Here is a 23,638-nt window from a genome sequence, read left to right on the forward strand (position 1 = left end):
TGCTTCTGGTCCACCCTTTCTTAAAGCCGAAGATTAGCCAAAGCCACCTTCTCTCCCTAATTCCATGGTACACTAAGAGGTTGCTTTAATACCTTTTACAGAACTCTGGTTTCTTAGCTTAGGCTTTATTTTCTCACCTGAGATCTCTACAAACACGTCACTAATTTAAGCCATACCCAATTTGGCCTGGACAGTTAACATCTTGCTGCCTGTTTCAATTAGGAGGAGAAATTGGTGCCGAAATCAAGTGCCTGTGGTGTCATCATGTTTACTTGTAAAAAAGCTGAAAATGCTTTTTTCCTAGACACAGGTGGCACCAGATAGCAGATGGGGATTGCAGACCTCCCTCAAACATTACTTGGTCCAAAAACCTAAAAGGACTTCACCTCACAGTTTGTCTTCCAGAGCAAACGTTGACTGGTGCTATCTTTGCTTTCTCTTTTGTCTCTTCTGCCTCTCCAGTACAGAGAGTCCTTTGTCAAGTAATAGCCAGTAGGAGTTCCTTAACTCAGAATATGTTATGACTTTACACTTCGTTTCATAATGGTACATAATTGTTTCTAATAGGTGGGACAGTGATTCCCTTCTCCCAATTTATAACATGACAATTACTCTGAAAGTTCTTGTATTTTTAGCCATTGTCCTCTTTGCTGTTGCAGAGAAGTAACTATAACACACTCTGGAAATGCTTTTCTCTCCCAGCCCAATAAAAATGCAGTAAGCATGACAGTGAGTAACACAGAGCCCTGCTGCAGCCGGCAAAGGTTATCTCTAAACTGCTTCCCAGGTCCAGGCAAAAAATTTCAGCTGAATCATAGCTCCCAAGCGATCTTATGGCCAGGATCGAGCAGCATGCCGCAGAGCGTATCTTCCCCAGAATCTAAGTGTAGTCTGGAAGCACTTTACCAGTGTAGGCATGACCACATCTCACATTTATATCAGCACATTGCCGATACGCAGTCATATTTAAGCATACAATGAACCAATCCTATACCAACCAAGCGAACAACTGAACCGTTCTTTCAGCCTAGCTCTTTCTTGTACCTCTGCTCCGAGAGGGAGGTGTTCGGTGGGAGGCCGTGCCTTGCTGAACCTTGAGCAGCATAAGTGCAGCTATGGAGTCAAACTACCAAGTGGATTTTGTTGTACAGCACCAACCAGTCACGTTCTGGACCACTGCAAGAGCTTTCATGTGTTAAAAGGTACACTTGAATTATGATGCATAATAACAGATGTGAGGTGAATGAGCGCAACTAGAGATGCTACATGGAAACAAAAGAAATGAGACCAATAAAGAGAAAATTGGAACCTTATTAGAAATAAGACTAGTTAGATGAAATCAGAGCGCTAACAGGCCTTTTGACGCTCAAGCATCTTGTAATCGGAAGGATGCCCATGCTGTAGCAGTGGTGCCACCTGGGCGCAGGGACCCTTTCGGCTCCGCCTGACAGGCACCGCCGGGCCGGGCCGGGCCGGGCCGGGCCGGGCCGGGCGCGGCGCCCCCCCGCAGGCAGGCCGCCCGCCCGGCCGCCTTCCCCTTCTCCGCTGTCTCCATGCAACATCGCAGCGTGGGCGTCTTCCAGCGCTGTCATTTGCATAGCCCCTGCAAGTGGCCAATGGGCAGGCGGCTATGGTTCTGTCATTTGCATGGGCCCCGGCGGCGGCCAATGGGGCGGCAGCCGCCGAGCCCGCTCGGAAGGCGATGTTTCCATCTGCGCGGGGCGCCGGGGCTGTAGGTGCGGGTGACACAGCGAGAGGCCGGGCCGGCCGCGGGAGCCGCGGGGACCTGCCGGCCGCTCGGCCTGGGCAGCCGCGGGGGAAAGATGTCGGTGGCGGGGCTCAAGAAGCAGTTTCACAAAGCCAGCCAGGTAAGGGGAGCAGTTCCCGGAGCCGGAGCGGTGGCAGAGCCCCAGACGGGGCTTTGCTGTTGATGGGCGGGTCGCCCTGCGCCCGCTCCCGGCCGCCCGCCGCAAGGCGCAGCGGATTCCTCGACCTTCGCCTTCTAAGGTGGCGGCATCACCCTCTGGCACCTCGGGGAGCGTTTCCTTCAGCTTTACCTCCCGGTCCTCCCTTTTGTTAGTGCCTCCTAGCCTCTTGTGTTGATCCTTACAAGAGAGGGTTGCCTGTTTCCGTCTTTTGCTTGGGGCTTCGGGTCTTTCTTTTGGTTATTAATATTTGTTATTTAATGCTGGGTTTGTGTTTGTACTCAGAGGCCTCAGTTAAAGATGTAAGCATAAGGGTACTAGCTTTCCCCTGAAGAGTTCATTGTGGTGTTCTTCCACAAACTACTGGTTTATTATCCTACCTGGCATACCATGTATTTGTTCTATAGAGGGTATCATATGTTTCTAGAGTTTTCCCTCCTTTTCTAGATGCTGTACTCTTATCTTTTCCTCGGTGAACCTTCATCTTCTGACCCCTTTCTCTCCTGTTCTCTTTTCTCTTTTATAATGTGCTTCTCTTCAATACTTTTGCTGATTTCTCTTGAGAGAGAAACCCCTTTCTGTCAAGCAGGCGGACTGGTTGCACTACACAGCACGATAGTGCCAACCCAAAGCCCCACGTTGGTATGGTAGCCTCAGGAAGCAGCAGCAGTGGGATTCTTCTCACTTGAAGGTGTTTGGAAGCCTCGGTGGCTTTGCTTGCTTGTTGCAAGCCCAAGAGGTCTGTATTTCTCTTGGCTCTCATTAATGATACTGGTGGTACTGAAATTAGTGTCTGTAACCTATTCAGTCAGATTGGGTAACTGCTCTTGTCTTGGTCAGAGTGGAGAAAATAAAGGTTCCTTGAGTGCTTAGCTGTCATCTGTCTAGGTCCTCCTTCAGGTATTTGGCTTGTCAACAGCCCAAATGCAGAATGTGCACTTTGTTTGGATATAGAGATGCTGAATATTTGTATCTAATGTTTATTTTCAGTAGTCTTCTTTCTTTCATGTTATGTACTGATCTTGAAAAATGTCATGAATCTTTTAGTAACTTTCACTGTTTCTTTGAGAAAAACGTGGGACTCCCAGGGTGAACAAATCCAAGGATACTTTATAAAAGGTTTTGGCTTGTTTTGCACCTAACTTATGCTGGTAAGTGATGCAGCCTTTGCTATGGCGAGTTTGTAACTCAAGAAGCAGAAGGTATTTAACTGAGGAAGTTAGAGTAACCACAACAAGTGCTGTCTCGTCTAGCCACTGGTAACAGTGCAAGTTGCTTAATCCTGCCCAGATGTCAGGTAAACATAAAAACAAAAAAGGAGGGAGGGGATCTGATAAAGGTAGTAGTAATGGCAAAAAGGAATAACAGAATATATTGAAGTTGACTGGGAGTTTGTTGAAAAGTTGTGGTATGACTTCCAGTATTAATTACAGTAAGGAACCACGATGCGTAACTCGGATAGTATTCTTCTCAGGGTGGGTCAAAGGTAAACTTTCCACTTATTTTCAAATGCAGGACAGAGCAAGGAATTTAAAATAAGTTGATTGAAAAAGTCCCTCTTCAGTAGAAAATTAACGTGCAGGAAAAAGATACTGGAATTGGATTTTTCTGGGTGCTCAAGGAAACACAAGACACTTCTTAAGAGCTCATTCTGGAATAATTCAGATAAGATGTTGGGCAAAGTAGTAGTGGAAAAAATAACAGAAGAAATAGCATATATATATAGTTGATCAAAACATCCAGGTCTAAATAATGGATCTATTTATCTCTGACACACAGAGACAGGGTCATGCCCATACATATACAGGTACAAACTAAACAGTTGTTGAAACTAACAAAAATAAAGTGAAACACGCAAAAGGGAAATATCGGCACTCCATCTTTCAGCTAAATTCTTCTACAAAATGCTAAAACAAGCAAATGCAGAGCATGAAAGAGGTATTTCTCAACAGAAAGTTTGTTAAATCTCTAAGTACTGTAGGATCACTTAAGGAGACATACACCTTTGTGTATTGAATAGATGAGAGATGCCAAGGGTAACTTAACAGCAAAGACAGGCATTGCTTGGGGAAAGAATGACATTAATTCCTTTAGTGTTCCCAAAGGAGAATGGAGGCAGATGACAAAAACTGGCAAATTTCCCAGAGGACATTGAGGAATACTGAAGGGAGTGAGACTTGTGCCAGGACATGTGATTAAGGAATAAGAATAATATTGAAGGCTGACAGAACCTAAAGACAAAAAAAATCTGAAGGATGAAGCATGTGGGTTAAGACAATCTGTATTTAACAATTCCTTCAGAAATGTGAATAAATATCAAAGAAGTGACAAGATCCATATATTTTCAAAAGATACTGTTTCCATGCTAAAATAGACTTCTATTCAACTGAAATAAATCATAGTTCTAACTGAAATATGGAGTAATATAGATACATAGTTATAGAAAGATTAAGTAAAATAAAATAAATGGAGTTATCTGTAGCTCTGTATACTCTAGCTGAACTACTTAATTGTTGCAGAACTGTTTTTTGCAAAAGAAATGCATTTCTGTTTTGTTTTTGTAAAAAGCCTGCCTATTCTGTGTGTCTTTATGTGCAGCTTTTGTGGTAAACTGGTGGTGATTACCTTTGTGTGTAGGCTTAAATTCTAAGTTTATACAGTCCAGGAAAAAAGCAAACAATACTTAGAATTTTATACGTGCAGTTGAGGTTTCTGGGATGTTTGTCTGGTGCATGCCAGCTTGGTTTATCTAAAGTTACAGTTAAGTAAATAAGTGTTTGCTTTATAAAAGGTCAGCAGCTAACTTTTTGTGGTTTCTAAAGCCCTCACCAAAATCAGGCATGACACGCTTTTGCAGATTTGGTTGGTGTAATAAAAAGTCACCATGTCTCTGTTTGTAAACCATTAATTCACAATAAGTGTTCTTGATGGTGTTTTCCTAGAATTTTTTACCCGATTGTATTTTTTTTTCCACTGAAAATAGCGTGTGTGTATAGGTTTTCACCTAAGTATCTTGTAGTGAGATTCAGAAGACAACTCTTGAGTTATGAGCATCTGTTGGAATTACTACAGTAAATTCTGCACCTCAGATTGAGTGGCATTTTGACTATTTTTCTATGTATTCCAATATATAAAGCTGCAATTCTGCTCCGTTATCTGTACCCTAATAACTGCTTCCTCTGGCGTCACAGAACTGATAGACCCAAAGCTTATATATAACCCAAAGGTTATATATCTGTTATGTAACAGATAATAGCTTTCAGGTACACTAGAATTTTCTTTACTATGCTTCTTATTTAGGTTATAAGTTTAAACTGAAACACTCAAGTGGACTGGAATGAGGATCGCTTCCATTCTGTCCGTTTAATGTCAGCAATGATCCCTTGAGTATAACTCATTTGACTAATGAAATACCAAGCAGAACCTGTGTGGCATCTTACCACCTCTCACTGGCTGATAAGTGAGGTCAGGCTGTTTCTCAGAGCTGATTAACTCATGTGCAAGTCTCATGGAATTCAGCTTTTTTTATGTTTTTTTTTTTTTTAATGTATTTTCAAATAGAATTTTTTTAATTAACCTTCAGGGAGTTCTGTTCGTGATGAAAATTTGTCTTCTGTTGCTTTCAGCCTCTGACACATCTTATCTGTTTTCCTGTTTTCAGTTTGAAACCTTTTGATGTAGGTGGGTGTATCTCTGCCTACTGTTTTTGTAGGCCTTGTTCTCGTGGTGGTTGTGCATGTGGGATAACCCAGATGGTGGGAGGACTGCATCTTCTGATGCATACTGGGAGTATTTTTAGAGTGGTGTTTCTGTTTAGAAAAGCAGTAAGTGTAGAGAGTGAACAAGAAAGCCTTAATAGGCAGCAGATGCTATTATAATTTCTGCTGTGCTCTAAAACTGCAGCCAGGCTAGTATCTCGGTGTAAAGATATGTGATTTTTTCAAAGTAGTTGGAGGCTAGTGAGTTGAGAACCTCCCTCCTGTAGGGTGTTTTGAAAGCTCAGCCACGATGGTGGCATAGGAAATCTGCTGTTGACCTTCATTCACGTGTTTTGTGTCTTTTTTAAAATTAATTTTAGCTAAAGTCTGTGTATAGCAGCAGTCTCATTATCAACAGCTTATTCACAGTGTATTTCTTAGGCTTAGCTTCTCAGCAGTGGTAGAAATTAATACTTTTTTGAGGAAACACATGACTACCACTTATTGTGAATGTCTTATTTGTAATGTAGGCATCAACAGTTATTGTTAGCCTATGCAGACTGGTTTCTTAAACCTTCTCCTATTGTCAGTGAAGAAAGAGAGGCTCCAAGAGAGTGTGAATCAGGAGCTGGCTCTGTTGTCTATAGATCGATCCTAAGGGTGAGCAGATTTTTCTAACCAAAACAATCAAAATCTGTTACAACTTTTTTTGTCTTCTGAAAGTGATTTAACTTAGTGTAATAAAGTATACGCTCTGTGCTCTTGTCTCTTGCATACCCTGAATGGCATTTGTCTTTTCAAGTACTGCATCTTTTTTTAGCAATGTTTTTAGAGGCCTTTTTCTGTTTTTTAAATTTTTTTTAATCTTTTGACTATCGCCAACAGTTGCAGGGATGCTGCTGCTTCTCTCCCAGATTTCTTCTTTTACTCCATTGATTTATGTGGCATTTTGATCCAATCTGTTGGAATGAAGACCAGATCAGAATCAAGACCTTGTTCCCCAGACAGAATAAGTCTTGTGATTGGGTTTTGTTGTGTGGTTTTCTTTTTGTTCTCCTGACTATTTTTCTTTTCTGTTAGCCTAGACATAATATTTAAGCCTCTTTTAAAGTCCATGTTGACATTGAGTTAATACACAAAAACTTTATTTACACAAGTGCTTGCTAGCAAAGGAAGTACTTTGGTAAACTGAGGAAGAGACAAACTTTATACAAAGAAAACCTGAACTTGCCAGTGAGACATGAAGAGAAACTCTTTATTGACTACATGCGGATATATTTCTTTCCTAGGACTGTAAGCTGTTATCATACCATCTGTCAGATGGACTGTCCTCTCACATCCAACCTGAATTGGGCATGATGAATCCAAGACCTTAGTAGAGAGAGAGAGAGCTTCTATCCTGTTCCTAGTTTTTATTAGAAAATTGGATGTATTCTTTTGCAAATCTTACAGACTTGTGGGGGTAGAACAGTGGTGAACATTAGGACATTAGTTTATTGTCTGAGATGTTCTGAAATGGGTAATTATGCTTCTTATACATGTTTCAGAAAGGAGAGTAAACCCTCAGCCACTGGCAAGGACAAAAAATAAAATTCCTCTATTGTCTATGTATATGTAGATATCTAATTAGACAGTATTGTTTGTCTTTACCTGTGTCATGGCTGGGGACTGTTGTTATGCAATCCAGTAATTATAAAACTATAATGTAGATGATACACTGTTCATCTTAAATTCCTAAGATGATATGAGGAGAGGCTGAGGGTTTGTGTCTTTGAAGACTTGTTAGTTCGTGGAGTATTTGTTGGGTTTTGGGGGGGTATTTGTTGGTTTTTTCGGGTTTTTTTTTGTTTCTTTTTTGGTGGAAAACTTGGTGCTTGCAAAAGAAGTCCTCATTTTGCACTTTCTTTCAAAGCAAAATTATTAATAAAAGGGAGGGAAACGTGGTGCTGTGCCAAAGATCAGCATGGATTTGGGGGGGGGGTAGGAGGGGTGTGCGCAGTAAGGGGGCAGTAATCTGCACTTCACCCCTCTTCCTTTGGCATTAGTAAGGCTAACTCGCTCACTTTTGAGTTACATGGCTGACTTTAGGTTGTGCAGCCCACCCTGCTTACACTGAAGCTTGCTTCCTAGGACCGAAGTATTGGGCTAATAGGTAGGAAATAGGAAGATGGTTCCTTGTGGCATGGAGGTGATTTTCAGTATTAAAAAATATATCTCATGGAGTTGGGAGGAGGGGAAAACTAGCTCTCAAGATTCAGGTTTACAGTTATATTTACAATTGTATTTATCATCTGTTAAGTAGCCGGCCAGTAAGGCATAACTGTAGGAAAAAGAAACTTTGAGTGCTTCAGCCAGCATACAAATTAGCAGAAGATAGCAATCATATGCCTCTGCAACCTTTAACAATGGAGCTCTCAAAGCTTGCAATAGATGGATTACAACGCTGTAAATTGGGAATCTAGCAGAGATGCAGCTACAATTTGGAAGGAGGTTAGTTATACTTTACACATAAAATACTTATATATAAAAATCTCATGGCATTGCAACAGAAAATAGTATCGCATAATGGAATGGAAGCTGAACTTTCTCCTTTAACACATCTCCTTTTATAGATTCTTGGCTTTGCTGAAGAGTTTTGCACAGGCATCCTGAAAGGTCGAGTGAGAGCTGGCGTTCCATCCTTAATTCATGCTGTTGCCTGAGTCATTGCGGCACATGCTGGGTAATATATTGCAGTGCAGTCTCTTGAGAATCCTGCAATGCTGAAAAACAAATAGACAAGTGAAGCACAGCAACAGCATTGCATTAAGATCTTCTTTAGCCTCATTTGCGAAGTGTTACTCGAAGTTGCTTAAATATCTTGAACAGATACATTCTACCAAGAAGTTGCATTCCTATACAGAATCTGGGACACAGTTTGTAATATACATATAGGAGGACAAATTCTGCTTAGTTATACTGACAGAAATCTGGGATGGCTCAAGGAAGGGTCTCTTATATAGGAGTGTGCAGCATAACTGTATAACTGAGAGCAGAATCTGGCCTGTAAAACCTCAGTCGAAGTGCTTGCTTCCTATTAAGGTAAGAAATTGTATATATTCAGTGGCACAATATAGCTGCAGTTCCAGAACACACTATTGCTGAAGAATAGAAGTGGTTTTTATATAACGTTTTGTCTGTTGTGCCATCCAAACACCAACACTTTCTGTAAGCATGCATGTAATTCAAGTTACAAAATATGTCCTGTTCTTCATACCTTCTGTTAAGAACCCTAGAAAACCCAAACTTTGTCTTATAATGATATTGTTAAGAACAAACTGCTTCTATTTACGTTAATGCCACTTTCACCCCAGTATATTGCGATAGCCTAATACTGTGCTGTGTTCTCATTGTTAGTCTCTTTCCTGTTCATGGAAAGGAAGCCACTGCTGGAGTTTTATGACTAGTTGAGAGTTGAAGATGCAGGTTTTAACAATGCTTTTAACAAGTCCGGTTAGAAAAGGGCTAATCAAATGTTAGATTACAGCTTGAATTCTATTTTGTGGAGCCCTAGTGTCCTATCACTGTGTACATGTTTCTATTATTAAAGTTATTAAGAGTTATATGCATTGATGGGAGAATATACCAGTCAATTTCTTGCAACATCTCAAATATCAACAGCTGTGTATGTGAAACACAAAAATAACTTGGCCTTACATGCTTTCTATTCAAAGGACAATGCCAAGCCTCTGATGAGAATTAATTCTGTTTCTGTACTACCCTAATTAAATCACATTTTTGATACTGTACCTGTGTTTAATGAACTGCAACGACTGCAGTGAAATTAGCCTGGTTACGAACTGAACATGATTATAAGAATCCAGGACTCAAAGGAAATCAAGGGGTTCTAAAATTCTGTTTTCTGTGATTGGAAGTGGTTCTGTTCTTGTGCAGTCAGGTTACAGATCTAAGGTGAAAAAGTGGGGAAAAGTTTTTGTAAGTTGTTTGTTTGTTTGTTTTTGTTTAACCAAGTGAAAAAGAAATAAAATATTAAAACCAAGTTCAAATGGTCCTAGGTAGTAACAGCCCCTTTATTCCCTTGTGAGTGCTTTGCAAATGCAGGTAGGTCTCGCTGTTCCCATTCTTTTTTGTACAGATGCAAATAAATAAGGTACTTGAAGGTGACGTGACTTCAAGGTTAAGGAGCTGGTCAGTGGCAGAACCAAAAGTAGATTATGTGTTTCCAGACTATAGATGCAATGTCCAGTCATTAGAAATTCTGCTTTCAAACTTTGTTGGGGTTTGAAAAGGTGTGTAGAAGAACCATGTCATTCACTGTGGGTTTTTTTTTAAATTCTCCTTTATTTTGCATAAGATGTATGGATAAATATGAAATGTAGATACGAGTTTGGATTAAAGCTTCTATATAAATGTGGTGTAATTCCACTGACTCGAAGTTCAGCAGGGCTGAACATGGTATTTTTGCTTAACTTTACTGTTTTTAATACCCCTCTGGAACTGGCAAGCAATGTTTTAGAAACTAGGATTTTCAGATAATTATACCTCCCCAGCAGAGAGTAAGTGGGGGGAAAAAAATTATTTAGTGCCGTAAATAAGATGTGGGATTGGAGGTCAGAAAGTCATTGTTTTGATTCAAAATTGTGAATTTCCCTTTCGCAGTCCTGTTGAGAGAGCTAGAAAGTGCAATTTGGTGCGTGTGCCGTCTGCATGGTCAGAGAATGCCACAAACATGGGAACGCTTTCTCTTTCCCGCAGAGAATGTAGCACCTGTCAGCTTGGCTTCTGGGTCACAGTAGGTGTGTGCATGGTGGCAGGGGAAGAAACCCTGTTAAAGTAAATTATGAATCAAAGACTATAACTTTTCATCAATTCAGAACCAGCAGTTCCAGTCTGCTGTCTAGAAATTCCTTCCAAAGAAAATAATACAATTTTTAAAGACGTCAGGATTAATTCTGCTTTTGGTGTAAGCTGCTTGGATGTCTGCCTGGAGGCACTGGAACATAGCAACTGTTACTTACCTTTAAGATTAACTGTTTATCGTTTTACAGCTTTAGCATCTGAATACTCCCTAAGTAAGCTCTATAGGTTTTTCTCTCTTAACTGTACACTTGGTTACTGCTTTCATTTATTCCGAGTGGGCCAGGTACAGGAGCACTACTCGCAAAGGGGCTGAAGGCACTGATGAACCCAAAAGTTTCTCCGCTGCCAGACTTGTAAATGGTTGATGCCGGAGCATGGTGGATGGTTGCCCCTGTGGGTATGTGTAGTACCGACAGATAAGGTGGAGGAGGTACTCATCCTTTGTACACCTGTAAGAAGCAAGATGAAACTCGGTTTGGCCGCTAGTGTTTGCGTCGGGAGCTTCTGTGCCTGATTCTTCAAGAAATTAGGTGTGCAGTCTGCAAACCTATTCTGTGACACAGCTTAGGGAGAATGTTTAATTGTGTGGGGAAGACTATCGGAAAATGATGATAAATTGGCTTTGGCTACCTGAATGAATATACCGTGAAGAAAGTTGGCTCTTACTTTTAACTGATTTGTGTGAGCTTTTTTTTGTTTTGTTTTGTTCCAGTCTCTGACCCTTTGTTTTCTCTGTTCCATTTGCCATTACACTCATAATTAGTTTTTAGAAGTTAGTTGTCCCAACTTCATGCTGCCATTTAATATGCTCTCTTGGAGAGATTCCTTTGTTTACCTTTCATTATGTAAAACTATTTTAATTACATAAGAACTCAGACTGTGTTTTCTACTGGGGGTATTTTTCTGCGATTCCCTCATATACTTAGAGGGAGTGTAGCCTTTTATATCAGCAAAATGGATCTTGTATGGTTTCTACAAAGTACATATCTATTTTGCTTTTTTTTTTTTACACATTAGTAAATTATCTTGGGTGTTTAGTCATTGCGATATTTTATATGGTCATAAGCTATTAAGATTTTCTCCATTTAGATATTCTTGGTTTATAATGATGCACTTTCATTGAGATAAACAATAAAAACTATGTTCTGGATCTATTTAGGTGGTGGGGAAAACAAACCAAGCAGTTTCCATTTGAGGTCTTACGATTCCTGTGATTCGTCAAAAATATATTTGGGACATAAGAAAGCTTTTGACTAAAGGCCTAGTTCAGTCCTCCCACTGAAACCAGTTGAAGGAGACAGTGAATGGTAGAATTTGAGGTGAGCAGACTATTATATACTAGAAATATTTTCTGCTTTTTACTTCCTCAACTCTGATGAGGTTGCTTTGGTGGAATCACTGAGCCCCCAAAATAATCTGTAAAACAAGGATGTGAATAAGGTAACACAAATGGAAAGGAAAACAGAAGCATCCACAATTGCAGATTTGGCCCAACCTAAATGCCTATGTTAGTGTGAGGTGATCTAATTTCCCAGAGACATTGTATTCTTGTTTATTAGTGTGATGAAATCGATGATCTATGTTCAAAAGTCAGGATCCCATAGATTTATCTACTATAGTCATGAAATGACAACTGTGTCTGTCTGGTGTAAGAGCTGTGGTCTGTGCAGGTCAAATGAAGCAGGTGTTTGCAATGTTCTGCTGCTGTTTGTGGGTAAATGCAAGGTCGTTAGGCTTCAGCAGGTTTTTTGGATGTGACTTGTTTGTGGTGGAAGAATATTTTTCTTGTTTCCAGCTTCTTTCCAAAGGTGGAACAAAGGACTTTTTTTTTTAACGGGAAAAACTGTTCAACAATTTGAAGTATGTCTCTATTTTTAGAGTTAATATAATATCAGTAAAATCTTGAAACACGTTGAAATTTGAAAATCCCTAAAGCTCATGGGTGTGAACTGTCTTAACCTCTCTCTATCTCTGAAAGTTCCAGGCCCCAGTTTTACTGTGGTTAAATGGAAATTGATGATAGCACTTCCATTATTATGTATAAATATAGTGTGTATATATAACCTGTATTTCCTCCCCCACCATCTTTAAGCCTTTGGACAGAAAAACTCCTCATAGATAGCCTCTACCCGAAATATATTTGCAAGACATTCTTAGAAGGCAAAAAAAATCTCCCCTTCAGTTTCCAGACTTGCATGTCTGAGCAAACATTGCTTGTAGAAGAGCTGAAGATTCACTGTGTGGAATGACACTTGCCCTGAGCAGTGCCGCCCTGGGTGGCTGACTCTGTCAGAGGTCTAGGCTGAATTACATGGTTTCTTTGAGATATATTCGTTGCTTCTTACGTTGCTTTTTTTGACATGACCTTTGTGGAAGCAGTCTTTAAAGCTTCTTCATTAGTTATTGTTGTACTTCTGAGTTCTAGTCAGATTAGTGTGGGATTGCACCCTGCTGCAAAGAAGAAAGAACAAGTTCAGATGGAGAAGTCTTGTGCTATTGATGGCTTGCGTAACAGATTTGTGGCTTTGCACTTAGCACCTCTTTGTCTATCAGCACATTTGGGAAGCAGCCAGAAGACTAGGACAGCTCACTCTATCTGATGAACAAAAAGTTCATTTATACAAGGGGAAAAGATGCACATAAATATAGCTGCTCTTGCACAAAAGTCGTAATGCTTCTGGGAATTGCTTTTTTTTTTTTTTTTTGGATTATGTCAAAATTACATTTGTTAAGAAAATGAGGAAATTATTTTGTTAAAAAAAAAAGGCAAAACTTTATGAACTCATCTTGCCAAGTGTTGTGGATTTCTGTGATGCTTTATTCAAAATTATACGAAATTGGAAAAATTATAGTTTTTGAAAAGCCTAGGTGGAAGTTGTTTGTTTATGAAGATTATATGTATTCTTTTGGAACATTACATATTTTATGATCCAAAATAGTAACTGCTTGCTTTGTTAATTACTTTTGTTAATTACTTTTCGTAGTGTATCATCTAAGTTATTCCTTCAGCAGATGTTCAGTTGTTGCCAGTGTATATGAGACTGAGTAAATTTTATGTTTTTTGTTCATCACTTGGAACATGTAAAACACACCAGCATTGACACTCATTCTAGCAATGCATATTATTATTCTAGCAGGTGACTGAAATAAGTACATGGTCTGGACGAAATTGCTGTTCTAGCTTGGTGCAAAATAAAACTCAGTTTTTGTCAATTTGCCAGTTATTTTTTAAATTTAAGTGACTTAGGTATACAGAAATTGCAAGTGTTGGTATGTCAGTTGTAATTACTACTCAGAAAATACTGCTGTGCAAAAGCCTGTCTATAATTCTTTTCCTCTTCTAGTATTCCTGGAAGCTTACATCTTTCGGTGCGTTTAAATTAATGCAGTTACAAAGATGCGTTCAGTGCATTCACAAGGATTGCTCAAAGTAGTGTTGAAATGTTATTAAAAAAAATTTTCAATTGCTATATTTCCATGATCCAAAAAGTAACTGTAAAATGAATTAGGTGCTGGAGATATTGTCGGAACTCCTGTCAGTCAGGGCTTTAATTTGCGCACATCATTCTACATGGCACATCTTAAAGGGCTTGAAAAATAGCAAGTCTTGCTTTTCTTTGTACTTGCTTTTCCAAGCAGCGATTTCAAATTTTGGAAAACTCTGATTCTGTGTATTATGCAATTTAGAGTTGCATTATTAATAATGAAGAACACATTCTACATGTATATTCTTAAATCTTGATCAAACGTATATGACAATTAAAGGACCACATCTACTGCGTTGTTTGGTCTGAAGAATGCAAGAATTGTGACATTTTCACTGCAAGTGAGTTTGTTAGCGATTGAGGTTTGCCCTTCAGCGATCTCTTCAGCTGTGGTTAAAGGTTCCTGTTTCATGGGACTTGGCATGTTTTGCTACTGATGGATGTACTGCCTTTTTTGTAGGAATTTCTTGCTGTAAAGCCGTGTGCCAGTACAGAGGAGGACAATGCCTTTTGACCTCATTTGCACTAGCGCTTCAGAGCTCATTGGGGATTTCTGCAGAGGTGTGTGTTGTTCTGTGTGTAAGTTACGCTTGGAAAATTTTTCCAGTTTTCTGTCATTTGTTTAAAGATGGAATTTGATAAAGTTTGATAACCATGAAATACAGACAATTCTGTGTGCATGCTGAGGGAAGTTCTTTGTCCCCATGGATGAAGTCAGCGGTGCATTTCTGCAGTGCTGCTGTTACCACTAGAAAGAATTGTGCCTCGTGGAGATTCAGGACAGTGCGTGTCTTTCTTGGAAGTGTGGATGGGAAGCCCTATTATCCCCAACTGCATTTTAGTTTGTGGTACTGCGTGTGACAACATGTTGCTGCCTAAAACCACTAGTATGTTTTGAAATGGAGTTATGAAAATAAGGCAAAAATGTACAAGTGACTTCCTCCCCGGACTAGTCACAGTGAACACAGTGACGAAAATAATCTTTTTTCTTTTTTTTTTTTAAACTTTTCACTGTGATACTTGGAGTTTTTCTTTTTCCATTAAGTGGATGAAAAGAGCATGGATTATTAAAAACTTTCAGATACACAAGAGTGTTTGAGACTTGTTTGTTCCATTTAGGTTTTGCAACTCATGATGAGCACAGGTTGCTCATCATTAGCAAAGAGATAAGTCCTTTTGTTTTTCCCATGGGTATCGTTGCTAAGGGGCTCACACGAATCCCAGCGAAGTCAGCAGTGCTGCAGAGCTGCTGGGGGAGCATATTGTTGGATTTTTCAAAATATTTGAGTAATGAGACTGTAGCATGATTAAAAACTCAGTTGCCTTTGTAGTGGACCCAGGAACAGGAAGCACATTACTTCACAGTGTTCTAATGTGAATGTTAACTTAAAGGCTTGTGAAAACGGTCAGCTTAAATAGCTTTAAAAAAAAGAAACAAACAAACAAGAAACCTCTGAAGCAGAGGAGAAAAAAAAAATCTTGCTGATTCAAAGGGAAAGTGTGCAATCCGCCTACAGCGGGAACAGGTGGATTGCCTTGAGTAGCAAGTAACAGGGACGACTGCGTGGCAGAAGAATGTAGGTGTTTCACAATGTACTAAAAGCAGTGGAAACTACAGGACTGACTGCTCAAAAAAGTAGGAATGATGCCACTTGAAATAATGTGCAGTAAAAAAGTAAGGGTAAGAGAAGGAGTTGTCAATCCATTTTATAGTGACTTAATAAAATCCACAAGGCTAGTGTAAGTGCTAAAAAATGTAAGCAGTAGTTTAATAACATTGAAGGACAAATCTCTAACTTGATTCTGTGGGAATGGAATTCCGTAAGAATTACTGCCTGATGGAAAGTAGTTTCTGAAGGAGCAATAAATAGAGATTATTTGTCACTTTTCATGCATAAAAGATAGACTTGCTGATAAACATTATGCTGGAGCGGTGATGAGCAATAGTATGCTAATGTAGGGAGAAGTTAATTCTAAACCACATCAACCAAAAATTATGATTTCGACCATTAGTGTATCCGGCTATGTACAACTTCTGTTGACAGTCTTGTTGTTCTGCTTCCTCTGTACAGCTCACTTGGCACTCTGTAGTGGATGATCTTGACCACATTTTTTACTGATAATGGATTCACTAAAACTGTCACTTTACTATGGCGCTGCCAAAGAACTTTTTACTTTAGATAAATACATAGTTGTATAGTAACTTCTAAAAATTAAAAATGGTATTCTTAACTATTTGCAGCGTATCTTTTAGCGTTCACAGCTCTGAACTTAGACAAATTTTAAGAATATTTAACCTAAATACATATGCTTTGAGCTTAAAGCTGTAAATCACTATTAAAAGTGCCCACATCTTGCCTACATTATTTCCCCTGTGGTTGGTCTTTATTGGCACTTAAAAGTATTTGCCAGGTAATTTCTAAGACTCATACTTACTGCTTGTGATGTTGAATGTATAATGAGATAGGTTTGACTTCAGTGAAGGTGATGTAAGTGTATTCTGACTTTATAGAAATCAGAATTAGGTCAACCCAAAAAGTGAGTAAAAACCCCTGACTTTTTCCTAGCCCTTACTTTGACAGGGCTCTCTGACATCAGTTGTGAATAAGTGATCTTTTTAGTGTTGCATGTGGGCATTGAGGATGTGCTTAAGGCATAAAGTCAGGAAGAGGTGGTAGGTGCTTGGTGTCCTGACAAGGAGGCCCAAGGTCCTCAGCCTTGGGGCGGGGGGGGGGGGGGGGGGAATAAATATTGAACTATAGTTTTAGACCACAGCTGATTTTTATTTTAATGGGTTTTCAGTAAAGCCGTCTAATAAGCAGAAATCTCTGGTCATGGAAAATGCAGGAGGGCAACTGGATATTCATGAATTATGCAGTGCGGTTAAGTGTTTTCAAGAAGAAAAAATAATTTAAATGTTTTAAGGATTTTAATTGCCTATTCTGCACATGCAAGCTACGATTTGTGTGTTGACTGATCTCTCTTATTTGAAGAACTAGGATTTAATTTTTTGTTTCAAGTGATGTGAAAGAAATAACACCACCAGCATATGTTACTTTAACAGAAAAATGCTGCGACTGGCTGTTCTGTAAGAACTCTTACCAAGTCAGACTTCATACCAGACCCAGCTACGAGGTAATACACTGGGCCTTGGTTCCATGAAGCCTTGAAGCATTTGCTCAGCTTTACATCCATGGGTAGCTCTGGGACTGTTCATGTGCTGAAAGCTGGATAGATCCCCTCCTGAGTTCAGGCCTGTGCTATAATCGGTGATGTATTTAATGTTAGCTTTCGCAAGAGCCAGTGGGAGCCATCTTGCCCAAATAAGCTAGGGTAGTTTAACCTGAGAAAAGAGCGAAGGATCCGTTTTCTGGGGTTAATTCCAGGGCATTGTGCTAGAATTGGTCAGACAATGTTCTGGGAACGTGAGGTGCAATAGATTCTTCTTAGAAGCTATGAATCAAAGTAGTGCACTCTTCCAGAACTATGACTGGCAATATCCCAACATTTTCTAGAATAAGGCAAAGCGTAGATTTTCACTAGACTGAGTGACAATTGCTAGATGTCATGTGAAGAGGACAGAAATGAAGAGGTATCGAATGGACAAGGTAATGTAAAGCTTACTTAGTTTAGGACAGAGAGGTCATTAAAGAAGTCAGACTACCTCAGTGGATGGTGAGATTGGTTTTTGTACGCATAGCTTTCCACTGCATATGCAAATACTATGTTTATGGAATTGGCTTTAACAGCTGGATGCCATCAGACTTGAGGATGCAGTTGCATGGCAACTTGCATCACCCTAAATCTAGGCCATCGTAGCCTCTCTCTGCCCCCAGAGTAAGGTCCTGCCCGCTTCCTTGAGTCAGCTCTGAGTGCTTGTGTGATCACACACTAAGCTGACGGAGGCAGCTTATCCATCTGAAAACTACTCTGTCTCAAATGTGTGATTAGCTTTCAGGTGGATTAACTCACTGAAGCAGCTCATCGTGTAGTTGCACGAGAGCTAGTGCCAGTGCAAAGGAAGTGGTGGGAATGTCTCAACAGGGAGGAAAAGGATTTAGAGAAGGCTAAGCTGCTGTGGAAAAATACCTTAATATTAGAATGTTTTGTTCACATTCAGAGTAGAATAAACCATGATTTGTATCTTACTGATGTTCTGAATGATTAGCCAACAAGAGATCTCTGCCACTAGTTCCCCCTGGGTTCAGTGGTGACTATCAGGATTATGATAATAATCATGTGAGGGCAAACAAAGGAGGCAAAAAGATCTATCCATATTCCAGCAAGCCTGTAGACCAAACAGGGCAAATGAGTGTTTTAACTAAAATGGTGGTTAGCCTGGATGTAGGTAAAAGGAATGTTTCTGGTGAATGCAGCACCCTAAGCCATATAACCTGCAAATCCTTTGAGTGATAGGGCTTACACAATGAGATGTGAGTGTCTTCAGTCCGACTTCAGCGGAAAACTGAGAATGCTGTTGAAGGGGGTGGGGGGGAATGTACGTTTTCTGAGTAGAGGAAAGAGGGCCCTTAATTCAACTGTGAGGAGTATCAGAGGAAGGAAGTTCTGCTCCATTAGAGTAAGGACTCGTGTGACAAATGATGTAGAACAGAGATACAAGTTAGGGTAAAGTTGTAAAAGGATGTTAGCGGTAGCAAGAGGAAAACTAACCGGTAAAAAATAAATGTGGTATAACTTTTCATGTTCTCTCAATACTCTTTGGGCAAAACAGAATGTCGTAAGGGACCACTTTGACAATTACTTGTTAGCATCTGTAAAAGCAATCTTTAAATTCAGTCATGAGAGACGTCTAATGTAGAAACATCTTAAATCGCACAGGAGTTGAAGTAAGAAAGAAGATAATATGAAAGATCTTCATATTACTTGGAAAGGAAGTGTGCAAAGGGGGTTATTTAAATCTCCAATTTTAAGGGGTTTGTTTTATAGCATAATCACCCTTTCTCATCTTCGCAGTGGGCATATATGAATATGTCAAAAGGAAGCCACACCTTCTTTACCAGCACAGAGAACAACTTTAGAAAGAGGGATTGTTTTAAGGCCAAATCAAGATTGTATTGCTGCCAAGTGAATTTTTGCACCAGGAGCTTGTGGAGGGAGGAAGAAGTGTTAATGTGATAACAGCCAGTGGAACTCAGTCTGCGTGTAACTTGTCACTCACAGCTCTAGCTCCTCTCCATGCAGAGTAAAGGGGACGAAATACTGCCCGGTTGTTACACCTGAAACAAGATGCCTAACAAGAGGCAGGAAGTGGTTCTGGCAGGGTGCGTACCCAGCGCTGGGTCTTGCTCCTGGTACTTTGTCACCCTGCAGAAGGACTGCCTCTGTGTGATGCACCCGCTGCCACCACTTGTCTGCAGTGCTCATGCACATGCTGTCTCAGTGTTTTCTGGCTGGATAAACAAGTGCCGAACAGATCATAGTTTGGAATAAAAATCCCCAAATTTTACTTTTCAAAGAAATTCAGAATGTTTTCTTTAACAAAAGTTTGGAACTGAGTGAGGAGTCAGTGAAATTGGAAAAGTGAGGAAGGATATGAACGACAGGTTTTTTTTTTTTTTTTAATTCTTTTTTTAATGGCTCTTTGAAGTCTTTATACTTCTGTTTTTAGGATATGGTCACTTCCACAAACAGCAAGATTTTAAACAGATTAGGGAACAGTATTTTAGATTTGCAGAATGAAGTACTGAAGTAAAAGAGTGATTCTGTCTGTGTGGAGCTTTATGCTTTCATGTATGTCATCGTTCTTGGTTACATGAATTCTCAGATCAACGAAGTTGATTGAATTTTTGTCAGAGACTTCAGTGTAATCAGGTTTTCTCATTAAAAGCACTTGTATCTTCTCCTGAAAAGTGGACAGTCTTGAGTCTCGCACTTTATTACATAGTCTTTTAAGTACGCTCGCAGAGCAAATAATGTGTCTGCATCTAAACATTTAGATAGGTTCGTTTATTTTATTACATTTGAATTCTTACGTAGATGTTTTCCTTTTGAGATGTGTACAATAATGATTACTTTCAATTTACCAATTTATAAATGCATGTGTAGGCATCAGTGTCGAGTTCTTTGGGAAACAGTGGAGGTTTGTCAGGAAAGTGTTCAAGGTTTCGCAATACAAAGTAGTTCTTGTTGTACAATGCATGTGCTAAAGAATAGCTTTAGCAGACAAGTTTGACTAAAATGCTCAGTAATACTGTGACGTGTTACCGCCTGGTGCGAAATGAGTCACTCTCTATAGAAATGCAAAATCGCATTATAGAGTCCACAGTCTTGTACTTTATTATACATGGACAAGAATGTCCTTTGTCCGTGATACTGGTTTTCTTCAATATCTGTATGCATTTAATTTAAGCTCATAAACACCATGCTGAGTGTAATGATCTGTTTGATTCGTATCATTGGCCTCCATTTTCTATGGGTTCAGTATCTCACTGTCCTTTTTCACTGCTCTTTTAGATGTGATTGAAGACGAGGTATGGTTGTCAAACTGGAATGGCTGTTTTGTAATATGTAGAAATACTGGCCTCAGAGCTGTATTTATTTGGGCTTGTCCAAAACAATTGCTCATGTTCTGTCTGAATAGTTGCAGTGAGTAGGAAAGGTCATTTAGTGCTACTTGGAAGGACCATAGCTAGAAGTCATCAAAGGGCAGTCTGAAACCTTTCTGTGCAGAGATCTGGAACAAGTTTGGAGAAAGCATGAGTGATAGTTACGTAGCTCTGTGATTTATACAATGGCATGGAGATGAAGGCTTTGTTTAGCAATAGGGTTTTGGTCTCTGGAAGGGGGCTGGATTTTGCCACAAGTACGTTGGATTGATTGGCAAGGAAGAGTAGGAGGCATGTAGAAATCTTGAAAAACTATGAGTTTGCAATGGGATGGACTCAGTTTCTGGAATGTACTTCTCAGTGGTTTTGCTGCCTCCAAAATTCAGTAGCTGCCAAGGGCATCAAGAATAAAAGCACTGTGGTTTAGAAATTTCTATGTGAAGCCTGCGTTGCTTGCTTTTTCATCCTACTGGTGTGGTCAAACAGTTTAAGTGAGAACTGCAGTGTTAGTGGCGTGCAATGAGAAAGCCTATTTAGGTACCTGGGAAGGATGTCAAGTCTGATTATGGATTTCAAGTTTAAAGCACTTGAGATGGTAGATCACCATATCCAAAGGAAAGACTTCAAATCACAATGTGTCTCAGAATTGTAGCACTAGAAGCAGTGGCTATGCCCAAGTTCAGCTATAGGACCCAAAGGTGAAAGTCCATCCTCAGGATAATGGTATTACTACAGCAGATTGTCTGGGTAAGTTAATGACAAGCTCCATTAATCCTTGGGTGGTCCAGCTCATTTGTGAGAGACTGTGGGGGAATGGGGGGCGAGGGGGGGAAGAATTGTGTTTGAATTGTTCTTTACTGGAGTTCAACTCCTTTGGCCAGAATGGCTTGGAATAGCAAGCAGTTGAGCAAGCATCTCTCTGCAGTTGAGATGTTGTGCTAGCTCTCTGTTTCTGGAATCAAACTTCTGCTTTCTGACAGCTGCTCTTTTTTCCTTTAAATGTACAACACACATTTCTTTTCATGTTATTATCAGCTAGTGTAAGCTCTGTGCTAGTGGTTAAAAAGAATAAAGAATGTGTGTAATTAGGAAGCTGAGAAAGCTCCTATAAGTTATGGGAAAGAAATAAAAGATGGTGCTTTTACAACTACAGTTGAGGGTCTTGCCAAAATTATCTACATATGGTTACTGATTGCTTAATATTTTCCGTCAAACTTAGTAAAGAAAATTATCTTAAAGAAGTACTGTATGCATTATAAGAGAAAGGACTTAGCCTTTTAGGTTTAGAAGTAGTGGAATACATTCCTTTAAACATTTCCTGCTAGAATAACATTAAACATTCTGTATGCTTCTAGCTCGTGTATTTGTCTAGTAATCTTACCTCGTAGAGCTACAGGGTCTGACCTGGAGCTTAAATCAAAAAGTGTTTTGCTGCTGACAGATCTGAAGGGAGGAGGAGACTCAAGTCCCATTTAAAAATTGAAGGATTTAATACGCACTGATGACATTTTGTCTAAGTGACAGACTTCTAATCGGAGACCTTTACTCTTGCAGATGATTTAGAACTCACGGTGCATTGCATTTTCTGAACCTGGCATTGCAATACTTTATAAGCCGTTTGGCAAGTAGCTGTTCACAGTTAATATAAGTGGTGATGCTTATCTGTTGTGTTCTTAAGTTCAAGTGTCCATGCATTTGTGGGAAAGTGCTTTTGCAATTTAAAAGCAGAAGGTCAAATTTAATGAAACAGGGAGTCATAAACAGTGCATATCTTTTTGACAGAAAGCAAAGCTGATAGGAACTAGCTTTTCAAGCAAAGGCTTATTGCAACTCTCCTTGAAAGCAAAGGTAGTTATATCTCTTTCTTGCTGTTTCCCCCCCTCCCCCCCTTGTCATCTGTTTCTCAGTTATCTGTTTCTCAAAATAAGAGCAAGTATATGATCTTTTCTGGGATGTTTGCTACAGTATTTCTGTCCTAGGACTCTTCATTCTTTCAACCTTGAGTTGGAGACTATATAAATTAACAGTATAAGCCAGTCGTGCACTTTGATAAAAAAACATGAGAGTGTACCAATAAATGACTCCTGAGCAGAGTACTGAAAAGAACAAAAGTATATGCAGCTCTTGCTGGGAACAGAAAACAGAGACTAGCAGGGGGGGAAAAAAGCGAGGGGGGAGGCTGGCTTGTGAGGGAGAATATTTAGGATGGAAGGCTGGATGAATTATCATCATCTGTAGATACACGAAGTAACTAGTCATTCCAAAATGTTTCATTTCCTGCCTAAGTATGAATTCTCTGAACAATTTATCAAGCCATTGCTCATAGCTGTGGGAATATTTTTTTTTCTTGACAATTATGCAGCAAACTGGAACCATACCTGGACAGTTCTTTGGTCCTCTGAGTTGGGCTTAACAGTGGAACTAACATGATGATTAGACCTTTTTCTGGTAAATTTTATCTTTAAGTGATTTAATTATGAATTGTTTCATAGGACCAATGTATACTGATGACAAGGCTAGAGGGGACACAAGTGCATCTGAAACAACTCCATTAACAAAAGTATCTAGATGAAAACTTGGCAATGGTCCTGTCAATAGGCTTTCCTTTCGTGAGCAATCAATTTGAAGAATAGTTTCTTTACCATTTAAAAACAATGCAAAGCACAACAGGCTCTCACTGTGTGACTGTAAATCTGAAGTTACGAAACTAGTGACTTAAGTAAATACACAATTTGTCAAACGAAATCTCTAGAGCTAACCTCTCTAATGGACATGGCATTACATCAGTGGGTGCTCTTATTTCAGATTGACAAGGCTATATCAATCTATATAAAATTCTAAGGTGGGAGAGAGCTTAGAGATAAAAGTGAAGTTACTTTATCTTCTCTGCTGTTTTGAACTTGAGTTGACTAATTTAAACAGGGTGAACTCACATTAAAAATAGACTTAAATGGAATGAAGTATGCTCTAAATGAGCTTAGTGTGTGTCAGTATATATAAATATAAAAAAGCTATTAAAAAAAAACCCAACATATATTACAGGTTCCCCGGGTTCCTTTGATTTATGTACATTCATTGTAATTTAAAAAAGAAAACAAACCATA

The 23,638-nt window shown here is 39.5% G+C and overlaps 1 protein-coding gene across 1 annotated transcript in view; it reads left to right on the forward strand.

Annotated features, from left to right (window-relative positions):
• The first annotated feature begins 1,708 nt into the window (after positions 1–1,708).
• SH3GL3 (SH3 domain containing GRB2 like 3, endophilin A3) overlaps positions 1,709–23,638 on the forward strand; it is a 59,960-nt gene continuing 38,030 nt past the window's right edge. The window contains exon 1 of the mRNA XM_076347881.1: positions 1,709–1,868. Coding sequence (XP_076203996.1) covers positions 1,824–1,868 — 45 coding nt within the window. The 5' untranslated portion in view covers positions 1,709–1,823. The remainder of the gene's footprint in view (positions 1,869–23,638) is intronic.

Source organism: Aptenodytes patagonicus, chromosome 10, assembly GCF_965638725.1.
Source record: "Aptenodytes patagonicus chromosome 10, bAptPat1.pri.cur, whole genome shotgun sequence".
Classification (NCBI taxonomy): domain Eukaryota; kingdom Metazoa; phylum Chordata; class Aves; order Sphenisciformes; family Spheniscidae; genus Aptenodytes; species Aptenodytes patagonicus.